Source organism: Pinus tabuliformis, chromosome 8, assembly GCF_031772625.1.
Source record: "Pinus tabuliformis cultivar Carrire ecotype Pingquan chromosome 8, CPIR1, whole genome shotgun sequence".
Taxonomy (NCBI): Eukaryota; Viridiplantae; Streptophyta; class Pinopsida; order Pinales; family Pinaceae; genus Pinus; species Pinus tabuliformis.
In genome coordinates, this window is record NC_142294.1 from 610,332,985 (window position 1) to 610,351,172 (window position 18,188).

Below are 18,188 nucleotides of genomic sequence, written 5' to 3' on the forward strand. Positions count from 1 at the left end.
CTTCCGCATCCGCTTCCTTATTATTTTTCCGAAGAACATGGAAAAAGTTCACCTGAAGAAAGGAGCCAACTAGCTTTCTTATTCTGGTAACCACTCTTGCTAGCTGAAAGTCATGAGGGGACGTGTTATCCATGAGAATTCGAATCAAGGATTGGGAGTCACCAAGAATAATGGCTTTCTTGATACCAAGATCCTGTAAATGCTTTAGGCCCTGCAACAGGGCCATGGCCTCTGCTTGCATGTTGGTACTATGACCCAAACCCCAGGCATACCTGTTCTTTATGTTGCCATCTGCATTCCTAATGACACCTCCAGCCCCAACAATCCTCGAATTGCCTTTGGTAGCCCCATCAAAAAACAAGGAGGAGCTTGCACGCTTTTGGAGCCACTTGTGGAATTCGCCCTCGGCAAGCCTGATCTGCCAGTCTTTCCTAATGTTGTACTCTCTCATCATCAGAATACTAGAGACCAAGTTTTCTCCCCCACGCCAAATCTTGAGGACATAGATTTTTATTCTCCAGCTTGTCAATCTTCTCACTGAGAGATTCCTTGAGCAAGTTGTTGGCTTTTGACAAAACAAGCTTACCCTTCTGCGATTTCTCTTGAAAAATCCTGTGATTGCGCTCAATCCAGATGTGCCAAAAAATGAATTTTGGATATGCAAGCCGGGCTGCCTTGAACCAATTGTTCTTGGGGAAATTCCCGGTATAGAGGTGAGCCCAATCGGAAAAGAACCCAGTAATAGTGTTGGGTAGAGAAATAGTGAATCCCCATGAGGAAATCACTTCTGCCCAAATACTTTTGGCGAACCTGCATTCTATCAATAAATGAGAGGCATTTTCCTCGTTTTCCAGGCAAAGGCCACATCTGGAAGGCCCCAGGAAGCCTTTCTTCTTAAGCCTGTCATCTGTTAGTATGTTGTTGTGACACAATAACTAGTTGAAGAAATCGATTTTTGGCACACACTTCTGCCTCCAAAGGCCTCTCCAAGTCGCAGGGCAGCAAGGAACATGGGGAATTTTTTTAAGTTGTGCATAGCCTTGCGCAACTGTGTAAGAGCCAGTTTGAGAGCCCCAACCTCTCTTATCTTGTTTCATGATATTAATCAAGCTCATTCCTTTCAGCTTAGTCAGCAGGAATGACCACGCTTGATCTAGAGCAATCGGCATTTGAGGCTTCTTCCAGCCTGCCCACGCATTGTCCTTCTAGCTAGAGATATCCCACAAAGTTTTGATGTCTCCGTTCAATGTCCAGCTTCGAAGCTATGCAAGCTCTTGGAAACCACATATTGGTTCTTCATTCATAATTCTGTCATTCCAGATATTGATGCGCTTGCCATTACCCGGGATCCAAAAGGAATGATTTTGTATCAGAGGTAAGGCCTGCATGCAAAGCCTGTGAATTTGAGAACCCTTAATGGTGGGGGTGAGATCATCCAAGCTTCGTAACCTATAAGCCCTGAAATATTTCTTCCATAGCACCTTTTGAACCCAGCCCAGTTTCAGGGCTATTTGTCTCCATAGAATCTTAGCCCCCATAGCGATATTTTGTGTCCTCAGGTCCTTGAAGTTCAGACCTCCTTCTACTAGAGGCTTAGAAACTTTGTCCCAACTGACTAGGGGAATCTTCTTGTCATTTTGCTTGCCGCCCTTCCAAAAAAACCTTCGAATCCACTCCTCCATCTTCTTGAGAATGCTGGTGGGAGCCAACATGGCCAGGAATTCGTAGATAGGCAGGCTGGTCATAACAGACTTAATAAGTACTGTCTTTGCAACAAGATTCAGCCAAGAGAAACCCCAAGACTGAATTTCATCCTTGAATTTCTCAACCATTGGGAGCCAATCTTTTCTAGAGTGAATCCTTTGGAATATAGGAAGGCCCAAATAGATGAAAGAATTCCAACTAGCAGAGCCAGCAAAGCCCAAACTTCTGGATATTAAGGAGAGATCGTTGTTGGATATATTCCAGCCATGGAAATGGCATTTCCCTTCATTTAGTTTACTGCCCGAAGTACCATAGAAGTCATCCAACACTTTCTTGAATCTGGAGGCAGAGTATACGGAGGCAACACCCAACAGAAGAGAATCATCAACAAACAATGCATGATTAATATCCTTGACACCTCTAGCAATCCTAAGACCCATAATCTCTTGATCCACCTGACACTTTTCTAAATAAAAACTCAGAATTGAAGCTTACAAAACAAAAAGAAGAGGAGAAAGAGGGCAACCCTGGTGCAGCTATCTAGAGGCTTTAAAGAACTTCGTTGCTCTTCCATTAACTGGAGGGGCAATCCAGGGCTCATAGATGCAAGCCTAAACCCATCTAATAAACTCCTGACCAAACACAAACTTGTGCATCATATCAAAGAGGAAATTGTGACGAGCTCGATTAAACACATTAGCTAGGTCTAGCTTGACCACCAAACCTTTTTCTTTCCGCTACAAACTAGAATGAATAGCCTCTTGCACGAGGATTATGTTGTCCACGATCTGCCTACCCTGAACAAACCCCCCTTGATTTTCAGGTATAATGGAAGGCAAGAGGGCCTTCAATCTGTTGGCAATCACCTTTCTTATGAGCTTGTAATCAATGTCACAAAGTGAAATTGGACGAAACTTGTTAAAAGTGTTGGCTCCCTTCTCCTTTGGGATGAGGACGAGAAAGGCAGAATTCATGGTGCCTCCAATACTCTGGAAATTTTGAGATTTTAGAACCATTCTATGCAGGTCCTTCTTCACTATTTGCCAACAGACTTGGATGAATCTCGTTGTAAAGCCATCTGGACCCGGAGCTTTGTCGGCTCCATTTCATAGAGTGCAACCTTTATTTCTTTTCTGGTAACTTTAGCTTCCAGCTGATGATTCATACTTAAAGAGATCTTGGAGGGGATAACATCCAAGAACCTTGTGTCCTGACTCATAACCTCGACTTCACTATAGAGTTTCTCAAAATGGGAGAAGGCAGCCCCTTGGATACTTGTGAAATCCTTGTGGGTAATGAGATCTTCCTTTATTTTAGATATTGTGTTAAATGACTTTCTAGCTTGGGCTTGCTTGTGGAAGAAGGAGGTATTTCTGTCTCCCGCTTTCAACCACAGGCTATGGGATTTCTGTCTCTAATATTCTTCCTCTTGCAAGCAAGCTTTGTGGAAGTTTTGCTGCAAGTTTCCTTCTTTGGCTATAGAATCCTTCGAGGGGTCCTCCTATTCCATTTGTAGTTGGTGCTTCTCGAGGGAGGCATGGGCCATCTTCCTTTCATCAGCTGGATTGGGAAGAGTTTTAGCCCAGCTCTTCAGAACAACCTTTACTCTTCTTAATTTTTCCTCCCATACAAAGAAAGGAGACCCTGTGACAGGCCGCTTCTAGCTTTTTTTAACCTTATCCATAAAGTCTGAGTGCTCAATCCATAAAGGGCTGAATCGAAAAGGTATGGGCCCAAAATTTCTGTGTGCTGAGAACTCCAACCTTATGGGTTTGTGATCCGAAATGCTGCATGGTAGAATGAGCATCCTAGCATCTAAACCAAGGAGAAGATAGGAACTTTGAACAAGGAATCTATCTAATCGTGCAACAATATGGCCAGGACCCATTCTTTTATTTGACCAAGTATACTTACCTTTCAAGGGCTTGATGTCGAGTAGATCCAAATCTTGCATGATGTCCTCCATCCATTCCCTCGCTGGATCCCTTACTATGTTGCCACCTCTCTTCTCGGAAGAGCTTAAATTTATATTCAAATCCCTTGCGATGATAATATTTCCCAGAGTTTCTTCCTTAGCCATGAGTTTGATTGAGTCCCAACACTGCTTCTTTTCCCTTACATTTACTGGAACATAAACATTAAAAAGGCTAAAGGTCTCCCTTGTTTCTCGGCTTATGAATTGCATAAGCTGCTAGTGAGTATTTTGCTTTCCATTGACCAATTCCAACTTGGCTTCATTCCAGAGAGCTCCCAGCCCTCCCGATGCTCCTTGGGCTGAGACAGCCTGCCCTCCACTTTTTCTCCAAAGATTCCTGCTTACTTGGAGGAAGATCTTCTCCTCCAATTTAGTCTCCTAGATCAGTAGGATATCTAGGGTTTCTATCCTAATCAAGCTTCGCATAGCTTCTTCTTTTTTCTTGCTCCCCAACCCCCTGCAATTCCAGGAGACAATATTCATTATTTACCTTTCTGAGATTGGGTGGCCCCTTTGGGGCCCTATCCTTGACTTCTTGTAATCTTTGGTGTTTTTGCTAGAAGCTTCTCCAACGTTGGTTGACTGCCTTGGAGCTTGTCTTTATATGTTTCTCGCTCTCTTTTTTCCCAGTCAGACTTCCTTCCTCTTGTTGATCTATGGGACAATGTTTGGGAGTCACCTATTTCTCCTTCCTCCTCAGATTCTTCCGAATTTTGTTCTTCCTCTTCCATCTTTGTAGCCTTTCCCTTAGGACTTACTGTTGCACTCTCACTTTCCCTGGAGTTTTCGAGGATCTCTTTCTCATTAGCCTCCTTCTGCTATTGTTCTGTTTCTTGCACTTCAATTGAGGTTGAGGAAAGGGGGTGAACACATTCTCTTGAGCCTTTGGATGTTGTCCTTGGCTACTAGAAGAAGGCTGCTGCCCTTTTCCCTTTGTAGCTCCAGGAGGGTTTGAGGGTTTGGGGTTAGCCCTTGATCTTTTGACCTGCTTCCATCCTTCTTCCTTACCTTGCACTGCCTCTTCATTTTTGGGACAATTCTTCGTAAAGTGTCTGTATTCCTGACACTTGCGGCACTTGAAAGGAAGCTGCTCATAGTCGAGTTTTTGCACATGAGTCCAACTCCCTACATTTATCTTTATAGCCTCCGGCAGCCCCACTTTTAGATCCACTTCGACACAGATCCTAGCGCAGTCATATTGATCCTTAGTACTTGCATGATCTATGAATTTGCCTAGCACATTGCCTATATGTTGGAGGGAATCCCAGTTCCAGCAATGTATAGGAAGATTCAGAAGTCTTACCCACACTGGAACTGCCGACAGAACATCTTTGGCTGGATCAAAATCAGGGGTCCATCTATTCAAATAAAGACCTTGAGGGCCCATAAAATAGGGCCCATTCCTGAAGATTAGGTCCTTGTCTTCTTTTGAAATAAACTCGAACAGAAAATAGCCTAGCCCTAGAAAATACGAGGTAACCCTTTGCTTGATTAACGGACTCCAATTCCTGCAGATCCAGGCTTCCGTGGCTTTGGGAGAAGGCCAAAGGCCAATGAACTGTCCTAGCAGGGCCCTCTCCGCCAGTGACAAAGCTACCTTGATCGGCCCCTCCAGAGGAAGGGAGACCTCCGGTATATTTTCCAGTTTTTTTACAAACTTCGAAGCATTCGATTTTTTCTTGGCTGGCATCGAAGCCAGAAAGGTCTTGAACGCGGCATCTTCAGCAGTAGGAGAGGACGGTAGGAATATGGGGGGAGCCTGGGACGATCCCAACTCATCCATGGTAGAGGAGGCGCAGCCCAAACATGGCCAACAAAGCCCATGAGCACACGCAGCTTGCAGAGCTCGGACCACAGCAAAAAAAAAAAAAATCACTTTAATGAGTATTATCTAACTGTAAATTAATAATTTTTTAAAAATAAGCATCGTTTTATGCTTGATGTCATCACCATACACAATCTATTATATGAAACTTCATGTAATCAATTATTTGCAAATTTGTTAACATAAATTCCATTATTCAACTCTCTTTTGCAAAGGGGAAATATCTTAAGTTTAACATTTTGAAAGATTTATTTCATGTATTAATGGGTATTTATTTCAATTTCAAAGGCTTTAATTTCCATTTGAAGAGGGACAATTACAATTTTTTTTTTTTTTTATCTTATTCATTGTAATGTAGCTTTCTCTATTTCAAGGTGATTTTAATCGAGAAAAAATTAGTCTTCTCATTCTCTTTCTTGTTGTTGCAACCAACTAATACCACCTACTTTCGAAGATTTATGAAAATATATTCCATTCTAGGTTTTAGGTGTTGTCTATCCTTTCTAGGATATCTATGGTTAATATTCCTATCTTATTCTTATTTTGATAATTTTTTGGGAAATTTCAAAAAATCCTCCTCAATGTGCCCTTATTGATCACAATAATTACATTTCATAGTGAAAGGAGTTCTTTCCTATGTGACTTCCTCAAACTTCTTCTCACTCCAATTCTTCTTATCTAATTTTGTTTTGTTTCTCTTGTGGTTATGTTTTCTCATGCATGCTTGCTTGCTACTTCTACATATCTTCATCAACACATTTTTCTTGAATGTTAGCCTCATTAATCATCTTTGGTATGAACAAAGCCAGTTGATGTAAAATTTAAGGTAGCAATTCCCCCAGTTACTTATAAGCATATTTATACTTCTTAGAGGGACTCCTAATTGAATTACTTCCTTCTTGAACTCTTTGGTGAACTCTTTCACTAACTATCCTTGCCTCTAGTTGAGGTCATGCCATACTATCTGTTAGTGTTCCTCATATCAAACTCGTTAAAATTGGTCTTTGATCATTTCCTTGAACACCTCCTAATTAGTTACCAATGATTCATTTTCTAGTGCTATGCATACTACATCACTTTCCCACCATGCCAAAGCATGACCTTTCCCCTTCCATTGAGTGAATGCAATCTTTTGTTCTCTACTTACTTCATGCACATTGAGGTATGCCTAAGTTATCTATTTCTATCATTAGTTATTTTGATGGCATCAACTTCCCCAACATAAAGCTTGATAACCACGCTTTTCTCCACATGGAAAGGTATATGTTTCTTACTATAGCTGGATTCTCCCATCTCTTGTCCAACCTTGCATTCTCCATCTAGGATCGTTTCTTCCTTCTTAAGGTTTTCATTATTGTCTTCTATTGATGTTGTTTCCCTACATTTTGCCACCAATATTTATGGAACCATTGATGTAAATATGGCTATAATTTTATCAAGTCAATCTAACATGACCCTCAAATCTTCATCCTCGTCTCCTCCTTGATGTTTCCATACCATTCTTGGTGATCTAATTTAATCCATTATTGGTAGCAAATCTTGTCCACTTATTCTATAGTGACTACAAGTACTTACCATTAAAGTACCAATAGGTGTACTCAAACTTTGGATTTGATAACATTTTATACATAAATGAGAGACCTATCTCACTAATGTAGATTCTTTTCAATTATCTTTTGTATCATTTGGACTCACTTCTTCTTTGACAACATCCATAGAAAACAAATTTTGTAGCAACAACTTCTATAGTAGTACACTTAGTGAAAATAGTTCTCATACATAGTTAGATAAGTAAGGACACCCAATTATAAGGAAACAACCTCGTAAAGTAAAAACATCAACTAGTTTGTAAAATCAACACTACTAGATTTTTTTTTACTTTTCCAATGGTAGGATAACACTTTGACCCGCATCTAGGTCCAAAACAAGAAGAATATATTTCATATATATATATATATATATATATATATATATAGAGAGAGAGAGAGAGAGAGAGACCTATCTCACTAATGTAGATTCTTTTCAATTATCTTTTGTATCATTTGGACTCACTTCTTCTTTGACAACATCCATAGAAAACAAATTTTGTAGCAACAACTTCTATAGTAGTACACTTTATGAAAATAGTTCTCATACATAGTTAGATAAGTAAGGACACCCAATTATAAGGAAACAACCTAGTAAAGTAAAAACATCAACTAGTTTGTAAAATCAACACTACTAGATTTTTTTTTTACTTTTCCAATGGTAAGATAACACTTTGACCCACGTTTAAGTCCAAAACAAGAAGAATATATATATATATATATATATATATATATATATATATATATATATATATATATATATATATATATATCTCGTGGCTCAATAGTGATGATAGACACACTCAACACTCGAGAAAAAATCATAATGAAAAATTTAGACACTTAGCGATGGAGAGAAATGGCCAAGGATCAAATTAGATATGCAACAAAGGATAAAATCATCTAGAGATGTTTTTAGATACTAATCAATAGATAAAATCACTTCAGTGAAGATTTTTGAAACCAAATGATGGAGAAAAATGCCTAGTGACTAATTTAGACACCTAACAATGAAGAAAAACACCCCAAGAGTGAGAACAATGATTTACAAGATAAAGAAAAGATCCAATAGCTTTGAAAATCCAATTTTTGAACTACATGCAGTTCAAAAATCCCTTTTAAATGTGAACAATTTATTTCTTGTCTTCAAATTCACTCAATCATGGAGGAAAGAGAGTTTTTTAGGGTAGAAATCTCCATTAAACCATTTTACTATGAAATAAATCATCTCGCGGAATAAAAATGTTAATCCTTGAGCTCATTAACTACTCAACAAAGTCTTACAATATGTAGAGAAACCATTGTAATGCCACAACCAACTACAATAAAACACACATATTATTTAATCCACTAAATTACTCAAAGCATAGAAGAAAATAATGCACATTGAGATATGATTTACACTAGAAACCTAAATTTGAAACCCAACATTCGATTGGATTCATCTAGTATCTTTACTATACATCAATGGGAAAGATACAGTTTCTCATGTTCAACTTTATACACCTCCAAACTATAGGCAACATTCATCTTCTTTCTCATTCAAGAAGCCTCCCTCTCAAATATCTAGTATATAGGAGGTGCACTTAGCTGAGGGATAGCTAGAAGGTCAAGCATCTCTTACCCTTTAGCTTCCGCAAGCTCATGTTTCCTCTGTTGGCATTATGGTACAGGTGTTGTCGTTGATGGAAACTTACATATATGATACCCATAAATGATTCAGTGATGTATGATAGTAGTTCCCAATGCAACAGGTCAATTCAGAGATAACAATAAAGGATTACAGATCAAAATCCAGAAATTGAAGAAAGAGAATGGTTTAAGTTGTATATGTTGTTTCACCTTGTCCAAGTAGCGTATACAATCGGGTTCACAAAAAAAAGGAGTGTATATGTATGCACGCACTTTCACAGAAGGAAAAGCACATATGGGATGGAAAATTAAGGTTAATGAATACTAGAGGTTCCTACCATGGTATTGACCCATGGTAATGAGCACAACAAAGAATATTGATACCATCAAAGAATACCAACAACATAACTATGGTTTTGGTCCAAGGTATTGAAAAAGGATCTAAGTATATAAGAAGGAGAAGATCAAAGGGCTAAGTGTGCAAGTAATGAATATCTTATGAAGAGTTAGATCAAAAGAAAATATGCATGTTATGGGTTTCTGATGCTTTGCTTGATCTAAACTAAGTATGCACTTGAGTGTTTGATGATGGATGAGATCTAATGATGGATCAACATCATAAGACCTTAAATGACGTATCATTATGTAATGGATAGTCTAGATCTGATTACTAACACATGTTTATCCTTTATATGCTATGATCTGGTATATTTGAAGTCTGGAATAGTTACGAAGTTATAAGTTATTATCTGCATATCTATACGCTGGTTCACCTTATTTAAGGCACGTATATAGGCTGGTTCGGCACTTCGATGTAGCATATACATTATGACATATGTTCTTTGAAGTTGTAGTTGGTGTTGGTTGTTGATGCAGAATTCTAGGTTCAACTCTGTGTTCTGGTGACAGTGATCTGATTGTTCAGATTGATTGATAGTGATTTGCTTTAGTGTTGATGGGTTGAAGTGATTGGTTGTATTGCAATGGTGATTGCTTTTTGAGCTTCAATGTTACCGATGGATCCTGTATGAAATTTTGGTTAAATGTAGCCTACATATTGTGTTGTTGTGTACCAGGAGTATCTAGTCTGAAAATTCATGAAACATGGTCCCTGGAGGAAGAGTGAAGGTAGTAGCCTTTTGTAGGCTAGAACCTACCTACTCGTAAACATATCCACCAGTAAAAGAGCTAGGGAATTGGAGCTCTCTTCCAGTAGAAGCTAGAGAACAAGTGAAGGTGGTAGCCTTCTGTAGGTTGGCACATACATAGTGGTAAACATATGAGCCAGTATAAGAGCTTGGCGGTTGTAGCTAACCCTTCCGGTAGAAGTTGGAGAATGAGAGAAGGTTGTAGCCTTCTGCAGGTGAGTGCCTGCGTACTGGTATGAGTCTACACCAGTACAAGATTGTAAACAATTTTCCTTTATATTAAAAGAATACAAAGACAACAACAATAGGTGTTTTTTCTCCCACATTGGGTTTCCACCAAAAATCCTAGTGTTCATGTGTGTTACTTATATGTGATGGTTTATTCTGTTATTATTGCACATGGTTACTGTTTAATGTTTAATAAAGTACTAGTGCACTAATTAAAGATCAACATATGATGAATTAACTGAATCATAAGTTCACTAGATATACGTTGGTTGTCTTAAGAACAATCACGTGCACACGCAGGTTCGATTAATAAAGTTGTGTATATAAATCTGAATATGAAATGGAAAATTTATTGATGATTTATAAATACTGATTCACCCCCCCGGCCCTCTTAGTATTTTTCCCAACAATTGGTATGAGAGCTAGTCCTTTGATAGAAGCTTGATCACTTGAAGGAGATCCGTAGAGACAATGGGAAAGAAGCAAAAAGAAGAAAGAAACTGAAAAGAAGAAGACACCTCAAAGAAATAGTGATAGTGTTAGATATGATTCACTATTAGGTGGAGGCAAATATTCAAATTCAAAATCACCTCAGAATGAATATGAATAAGCAAAATAATTATCAGATACTATTTCTTTGTCCTCTGGTGATCCCTCTCTGTTATATTGAAGATAGTCACTGTGTGAGAAATCTAATGAAGGCAGAAGTTAAAAGACACACTAATAAAGTTAGAGATCAACAAGATCTGTTTGGCAAAAGGGAATGTTCCTACAAAGAAGAGATTACCAGGTTAAGAAATCAGTCGGAGGAAGGAAGCAAAATAAGGAATCAATTCAAAGAAAAGGAAGATCAATGTCAAAGGCTGCAAGATGAAGTGACATCATTGAGAAATGAAGAGAATGAAATGATACAAAAACCAAGGAACTTAATGAAATAACAAGTTACTGTGAAGGTATTGAAGTTGAGGTCATCTCTATAAAATAATATCTTGAAAATGCAAATAAGCAGAATGAAGAACTACTTCAAGCATTTGAGGAAAAAGAAAATGAGATTCTCAAATTAAGACAACAAGTGGAAGGAGGAAGAAAAGTTGAAGAGATCATGAAGAAGCAGTGTCTGGAAAAGGAAGAGCAATATCAGGGTGAGGTAAATATCTTAAAAGGTAAATTAGAAGAAGAGGACAAGCTGTTACAATTTCAAGATAGTACTAATATTTTGGATAATATTCTTAGTAGTCAAAGGTCTCCTAACAACAAATATGGTCTTCATTTTCATGAAACTGTTGAAGGTGAATCTATCTCACAAGATGAGGCAAGGAACTTTAATGAAAAATATGAGATGCTCAACACGGAGATAAGAGGTCAACCCCATCAACAACCAAGGAAAGAAAGTATTCAAAGAAAACCATTTACTCCTAACTATGGAAGTGTTAATCGATTCTTTCCTCTGATGAATAATGTTGAATGGCATATCTGTCATAATTTTGGACATGTGGCAGCCAGGTGCAAAAGTAGAATGTTTCAAGCGAATAACTATCACACAAAAAGATCATCAGCTTCCAAGTACTTTAAGGGATATTGTTTTTCTTGCAATATGTTTGGTTAGAGAGCCATTCATTGTTATAGAAGGAATATGAAACATATAAGATGTTATGCTTGTAACAAGATTGGGCATATAGCAAAAGAGTGCAAGAGAAAATTTCAACTAACATACCAAAAGGATCAAACATCATCACACTCTAAGGTATGGAAGAAGAAGGAATTACAGTCAGAAAGATGCCGCACAGCTCAGTGTACAGACAAAACAGACTCAGGGGGAGCTGAAAGTGTGAAACTTCAGTATTCCAATTCTCATACGCAATTATTATGAAGACATGTCGCGTATATACACGAGTTAGAAGTTGCACAGTCGCGTATATGTTGGTTTGATGAAGAAGTTGTGGGACAGACTCAGGAAAAGGGGTCTGATATGGTTGAGTCAATTATCAATTATATTTTTTGTTCAGATTGATGATGATTATAGTTTGTTGATGAAATTTATAAGTGCTTTTGGCCCTCATAAGTGGTTGATGACTTGACAAATATATGGTTGATGATGATGCCTTGATAATTATTACTGACAAATGCAATAATCAAATCTGAAAGTGAATATTTGGCGCAAGTTCAGGGGGAACATATGCTATGCTTCTAATAATGCATTGTTTGCATTATGTTTTTCTTTAGAAGACCTTGGTAAATAATGATGCTTATGTTGTTGAAAAGATACTATATTGCAGACATAGGTGGCCTATGATGAAATCTGAGATGATACTTATATTGCTTGATCCACATAGTTGTTTCGATTCAGATGACTCCTTTGATGATGGACATATACAGGGTGTTGTTCTTAATGTTGTTGAAAAATGCTTATGGAGTAGATCATATATGGTGTATGATACTTGATAATAACTACCATGGACTTGTCTATTTGAGATCGTGTCAAATATGTAATCCCACTTAGTCTGGTGGTCAAATATGTATCCCCACTTAATTGGGTGATTGATGTATGTACGAGTCATTGGTGATAGGAAGGTCATACTCACATAATTGAGTTATAGAGTCATGTTATTATTTTGAAAAATATTTGTGCAAACTCTGCATGTCCTTAGGGGGAGCATGGACAGTTTAGTGCATCTCAGCATATACTAAGGGGGAGAATATATTGGTCCTCCCTTTTCCCTTGATATCAAAGGAGGAGAGTATCTTGGTGTTATTTGATATATCTAATAGGTTCTACAACTTGACGTAATAAACACCAATATGGTTGCCATCAAGTCCAAGGGGAGAGATTTTTGGCATTATGGTACAGGTGTTTTCCTTGATGGAAACTCACATATATGATACCCCTAAATGTTTCAGTGATATATGATGGCAGTTCCCAGTACAATAGGTCAATTTAGAGATCACAACAAAGGATTATAGATTAGACTCCACAAATTGAAGAAAGAGAATGGTTTAAGTTGTATACACTGTTTCACTTTGTCCAAGTAGTGTATACAAGCGGGTTCACAGAACAAAATGAGCATATATGTATGCACACACTTTCAAGAGGGAAAAGCACGTATGGGATCAAAAATTAAGGCTAATGAATACGAGGGGTTCCTACCATGGAATTGACCCATGGTAATGAGCGCGGAAAAGAATATTGATACCATAAAAGAATACCAGTAGCATAATTATGGTTTTTGTCCAAGGTATTGAAAAGGGCTCTAAGTATATAAGAAGGAGAAGATAAAAGGGCTAGGTGTGCAAGTAATGAATATATTATGAAGAGTTAGATCAAAATAAAATATGCATGTTATGGGTTTCTGATGCTTTGCTTGATCTGAACTAAGTATGCACCTAAGTGTTTGATGATGGATGAGATCTAATGATGGATCAAGATCATAAGACCTTGAATGATGTATCATTATGTAATGGATAGTCTAGATCTGATTACTATCACATGCTTATCCTTTATATGTTATGATCTAGGTATATGTGAATTCTGGAATAGCTGTAAAGTTATAAGTTATTATCTACAGATATATACGTTGGTTCGCCTTGTTTAAGGCACATATACACACTGGTTCGACAATTCGAAGTAGCGTATACATTATGACATATGTTCTTTGAAGTTGCAGTTGGTGCTAGTTGTTGATGCAAAGTTTTGGGTTCAGCTCTGTGTTTTGGTAACAATGATATGAATGTTCAGATTAATTGATTGTGATTTTCTTCAGTGTTGATGGGTTTCAGTGATTGGTTGTATTGCAGTGGTGACTCATTTTTGAGCTTCAATGTTACTAATGGATCTAATATGAAATTTTGATGAAACATGGCCTACATATTTTGTTTTTGTGTACTAGGAGTATCGAGTCTGAAAATCTATGAAATGTGGTCCCTGGAGGAAGAGTGAAGGTAGTAGCCTTCTGTAGGACGGCGCCTACATACTATTAAACATATCCACCAGTACAAGAGCTAGGGGGTTGGATCTCCCTTCAAGTAGCAGTTGTAGAACGAGTGAAGGTTGTAGCCTTCTGTAGGTTGGCTCCTATGTATTAGTAAACATATCAGCTAGTACAAGAGCTAGGGGTTGTAGCTCCCTTCCAATATAAGCTAGAGAAAGAGAGAAGATTGTAGACTTCTTTAGGTGGGTTTCTATGTACTGGTATGAGTCTACACCAGTACAATATTATAAACAAATTTTCCTTATACTAAAAGAAGATAGAGACGACATCAATAGGTGGTTTTTCTCTCGCATTGGGTTTCCACCTTAAATCCTGGTGTTCATGTGTGTTGCTTATATGTGATGGTTTACTCTGTTATTACTGCACATGGTTACTGTTTAATGTTTAATAAAGTATTGATGCACTGATTAGAGATCAACATATGATAAATTAATTGATTCATAAGTTCACTGGATATACGTTGGTTGTCTTAAGAATAGTCGCGTGCACGTGCAGGTTCGATTCAGTAAAGTCACATATATAAATCTGAATATGAAATGGAAATGTTATTGATCATTTATAAATACTGATTAACCCCCCCGCCCACTCTCGTTATTTTTCCCAACATCCTCCTAATTTTTTTCCTTTTGTACATAGGGGAAAAATTCCATGAGAGTTTATTATTCTTGATATATCCTTTTATTTTATAGTTTCAATAATACTCTACCTTAATCTTAAATCTTATGATCTCTCCTTATTGCTTGACTAAATGTAGAATTAGACATTGTTCTTGATGGCATATGAAACTTAACACCAAAAAAATTCTATCCATCATCATCCATAGCCTTGAACCTTTATAATGTGAATCATTGCATATTCTATGTCAATTGTTCATATTCAAGTTCAATTAAGATCAATGCATATCAAAGATGATTAAAAATGATGTCATAACATATAATAGAGTCCAAATTGATCAAATAATTCTGAATCGTGATAATTAAATTAGTAACATAATTTACATCATCAAACACATAAAATAATCATATATGCTCACTCTAGGTTAAGTAAGAGATCATTTCATGTCATAACAATAATAAACTAGGCTTAATAATTGTGATATGATATTATGGGTAGTACAAAGGTGCAATGAATAGGGAAGAAACCTCATATATTAAGCTTGAACATCAGATAATGCAACAAATATTACACTCAATAATATAAATAGTGGCACAAACAATCATGAGTGTCATTTCAACTAAGAACAACGGACAGAACTATCTCAAATGAGAATGCTAACCAGACTACCAAAATCAAATAGTGAACTAACACCATAATAAGAAACATTTGAGAGTTAAATAGAACATGAATATTCGATTCATAATTGTTTACAAATCTAAAGAGTTACTATAAATTTCTTTTGTAAAAAAAAAATAATATTGAAACATAAATTTCATATTAAATATATACCAAACATTTAACAATGATAATATTTTGTACATTTAATTAACTAGTTGGCAATTAACACTATCTTGCTTTAATGAACATTATCTAAAATAAGATTTTTTTTAAGAGAAGCATTGATTCTTTTTGTTACAACACCATGCACAATCCATTATATGAAACTACAAAATTGATTGATTATTTACAGTTTGCTCAAAATGAATTCCATTACACAAATCTTTTTTGTAAAGAGGAAAGTTGTAAATTTCAACATTTTGAAAGAGTTATTTTGGTCTTTATTTTAATTTTAAAGGTTTTATTGTCCACGTGAAGAGAGTAATCAAAAATGAAATGTTTTTATCTTATTCATTGCATAGTTATTTAGGATAAGATTATTGTGTGTTATATATAATTAATGTGTTAAGAGTTTTATTTCTAAAAGTATATATATATATATATATATATATATATATATATATATATATATATATATATGGAATATTTTATAGTCAAAATATATAACAGAACTATATATTATAATGTTATTTTTATTATTTTTATTAAGGTTAGCTTTATTATTTTAATGGTTCAACTTTGCAAAAAAAAATATTTAAAACTTAAATCTTTTAAAAAAAAATTATTTTTGTAAAAATTCATTGAACAATAAGCATTTTTATCTAATGATTCCAACTTGCAAATATGGAGGAAATAAGTTTGTAATCTTCTTACATATTATATAGTATTCACTACCCGTTAAAAAAAAAAAACTTCATAACCAATCATGAGAATTTATTATTTTTTTTAATTAAATAGTACTATTCTTTCGAATGTTTATGAATGTTAACCTAATCCAGTGTTTTATGAGTTAAGGTTTTCTCATTTATTATATTAGCATTAGCGACTAATAAAAAAGGCTGGATAATAAATCATAAAAATCAGTTCTACTCTATAATTAAATGATATTATTTTTTCAGATTTTTATGAATGTTAATATAATCAAGTGTTTCAGAAGCTAAAATTTTCTTTTCGCAAAAGTCATAATTCTCAAAACCACATAACTTAAACAATAATTCTCACTAACTATCAAGAAGTATATGAGAAGCTAAGACGGCTTGGATCAAGGATTTATAACCTTTAAAAGTGCTCAACTTAGTGTTTTCCTTACAAAGAACACTAGCATTGTATTGTGTGAAAGAATACACATATTTTAAATATTAATTAAATTTATGTATATGGTATATTTTTATAGTCAAAACATATTTTTGTATGTTTTAGTATGCAATAGAATTAAAAATAAATAAATATCAATGAAATAAGAGCTAACCTGGGAGAGGAAAAATGTTATAATTTTAATTATTTTTTCAATATTTTAAATTTGAATGAGAATACTAAATTATAGAAATAAATGAATAATAATATAAAATAATTTATATTAATAATTCTTAATAATTAAAGATTTCAATGTATTTATTTAAATAAGTTAAAATTAGATAAAAAAATATTTTAAAAAAATTAATAAAAGATAACCACATGAATAGTGTGATCAAATTCTAGTTTTTTAATTGGAAGGTACTCTTTAATTCTAATTAAAAGAAAAATACAAATAATGGTGAATGAAATCACAAGAAATGTATAAATTAAAATTACAATTAATTAATCAACAAAAAGGTAAAGAAACCCTAAATCAAACTTTATTTAAAGAAAATAAGAAAAGATAATTACATGGCTAATGTCATCTAAATTTTAGTAATGTTTTGTTAGATGATCCTTTACTCTAATAAGAAATAAACACAAAAGATTGGGTTGACAATAAAATGAAATTATAGAGAATGTATAAATTAAAATTTAAAATTAGTTGAAAGAAAACACTTTCCTTAGTTAAAATATATAAAAAAAATTCCAAATAATGGCGTTGATAACCTTTATAAAGACAAAGCTTAAAAGGAAATTAGGAAAAATCATAAATTAAAATTAGTTAATGAAAAAAAGAACTCTTTGATTCAAGAAAAAGTAAAGAAACCCTAGATCAATTTTTTTTTTAAATAATAAATGATGGCTATATGAGTAATGTGATCCAAATTTTTGTTTTAATTTGAAATATGTTCCTAACTTTAATAAAAAAAAAACACAAAAGTTTGTTTGACAATAAAAGGAACTTAAAAAGAATGCATAAATTAAAATTAGTTCATGAAGAAAAACACTTTTCTTATTTATAATAAAAAAAATCCAAATAATGGTATTGACAACCTTTGCAAAGACAATGCTTAAAAGAAATTACAAGAAATATGTATATTAAAATTAAAATTAGTTAATGAATAAAAAAACCCTTGGATTCAAGGAAAGGTAAAGAAATGTTAGATAAAAACTTTATTTAAAAAAAATAATAAAATATAACTACATGAGTAATGTGATCCAAATTTTAGATTTTTTTTGGAAAGATTATCATTTATTTTAATAAAAAGTAAACACAAAAAAATTGAGTTGAAAGTAAGGGAAATTACAAAGAGTATATAAATTAATGAAAAAAACACTTTAAATTTAACAACAAAAAAAATAAAGAACCCCTATTAGCAAAAAAAAATAGAGAAGATTGAAATAAAAACATTGAATTACAATTAAAAAGTGAGAAATGCACCTAATTATCTCATGAACCTTGAAAATACTAGTTGTATCATCAACACCATT

At 34.8% G+C, this 18,188-nt stretch overlaps 1 protein-coding gene across 1 annotated transcript; it reads right to left on the reverse strand.

The window, feature by feature from the left end:
• Positions 1-461: 461 nt before the first annotated feature.
• Positions 462-2,144, reverse strand: LOC149236979 (uncharacterized). The gene is made up of 2 exons (XM_089369098.1): positions 1,343-2,144; positions 462-907 (listed from the first exon to the last, which is right to left on the reverse strand). Exons 1-2 carry the CDS (start codon positions 2,142-2,144, stop codon positions 462-464), a joined length of 1,248 nt encoding a protein of 415 aa, XP_089225224.1.
• Positions 2,145-18,188: the final 16,044 nt, after the last annotated feature.

Excerpts from the sequence above, each read along its gene's own strand:
- LOC149236979 (XM_089369098.1), bottom strand. The coding sequence starts at position 2,144 with ATGGGTCTTAGGATTGCTAGAGGTGTCAAGGATATTAATCATGCATTG. Across the intron at positions 908-1,342 it reads TCATTCCTTTTGGATCCCGG|ATGACAGGCTTAAGAAGAAA; the intron begins GTAATGGCAAGC and ends ACATACTAACAG.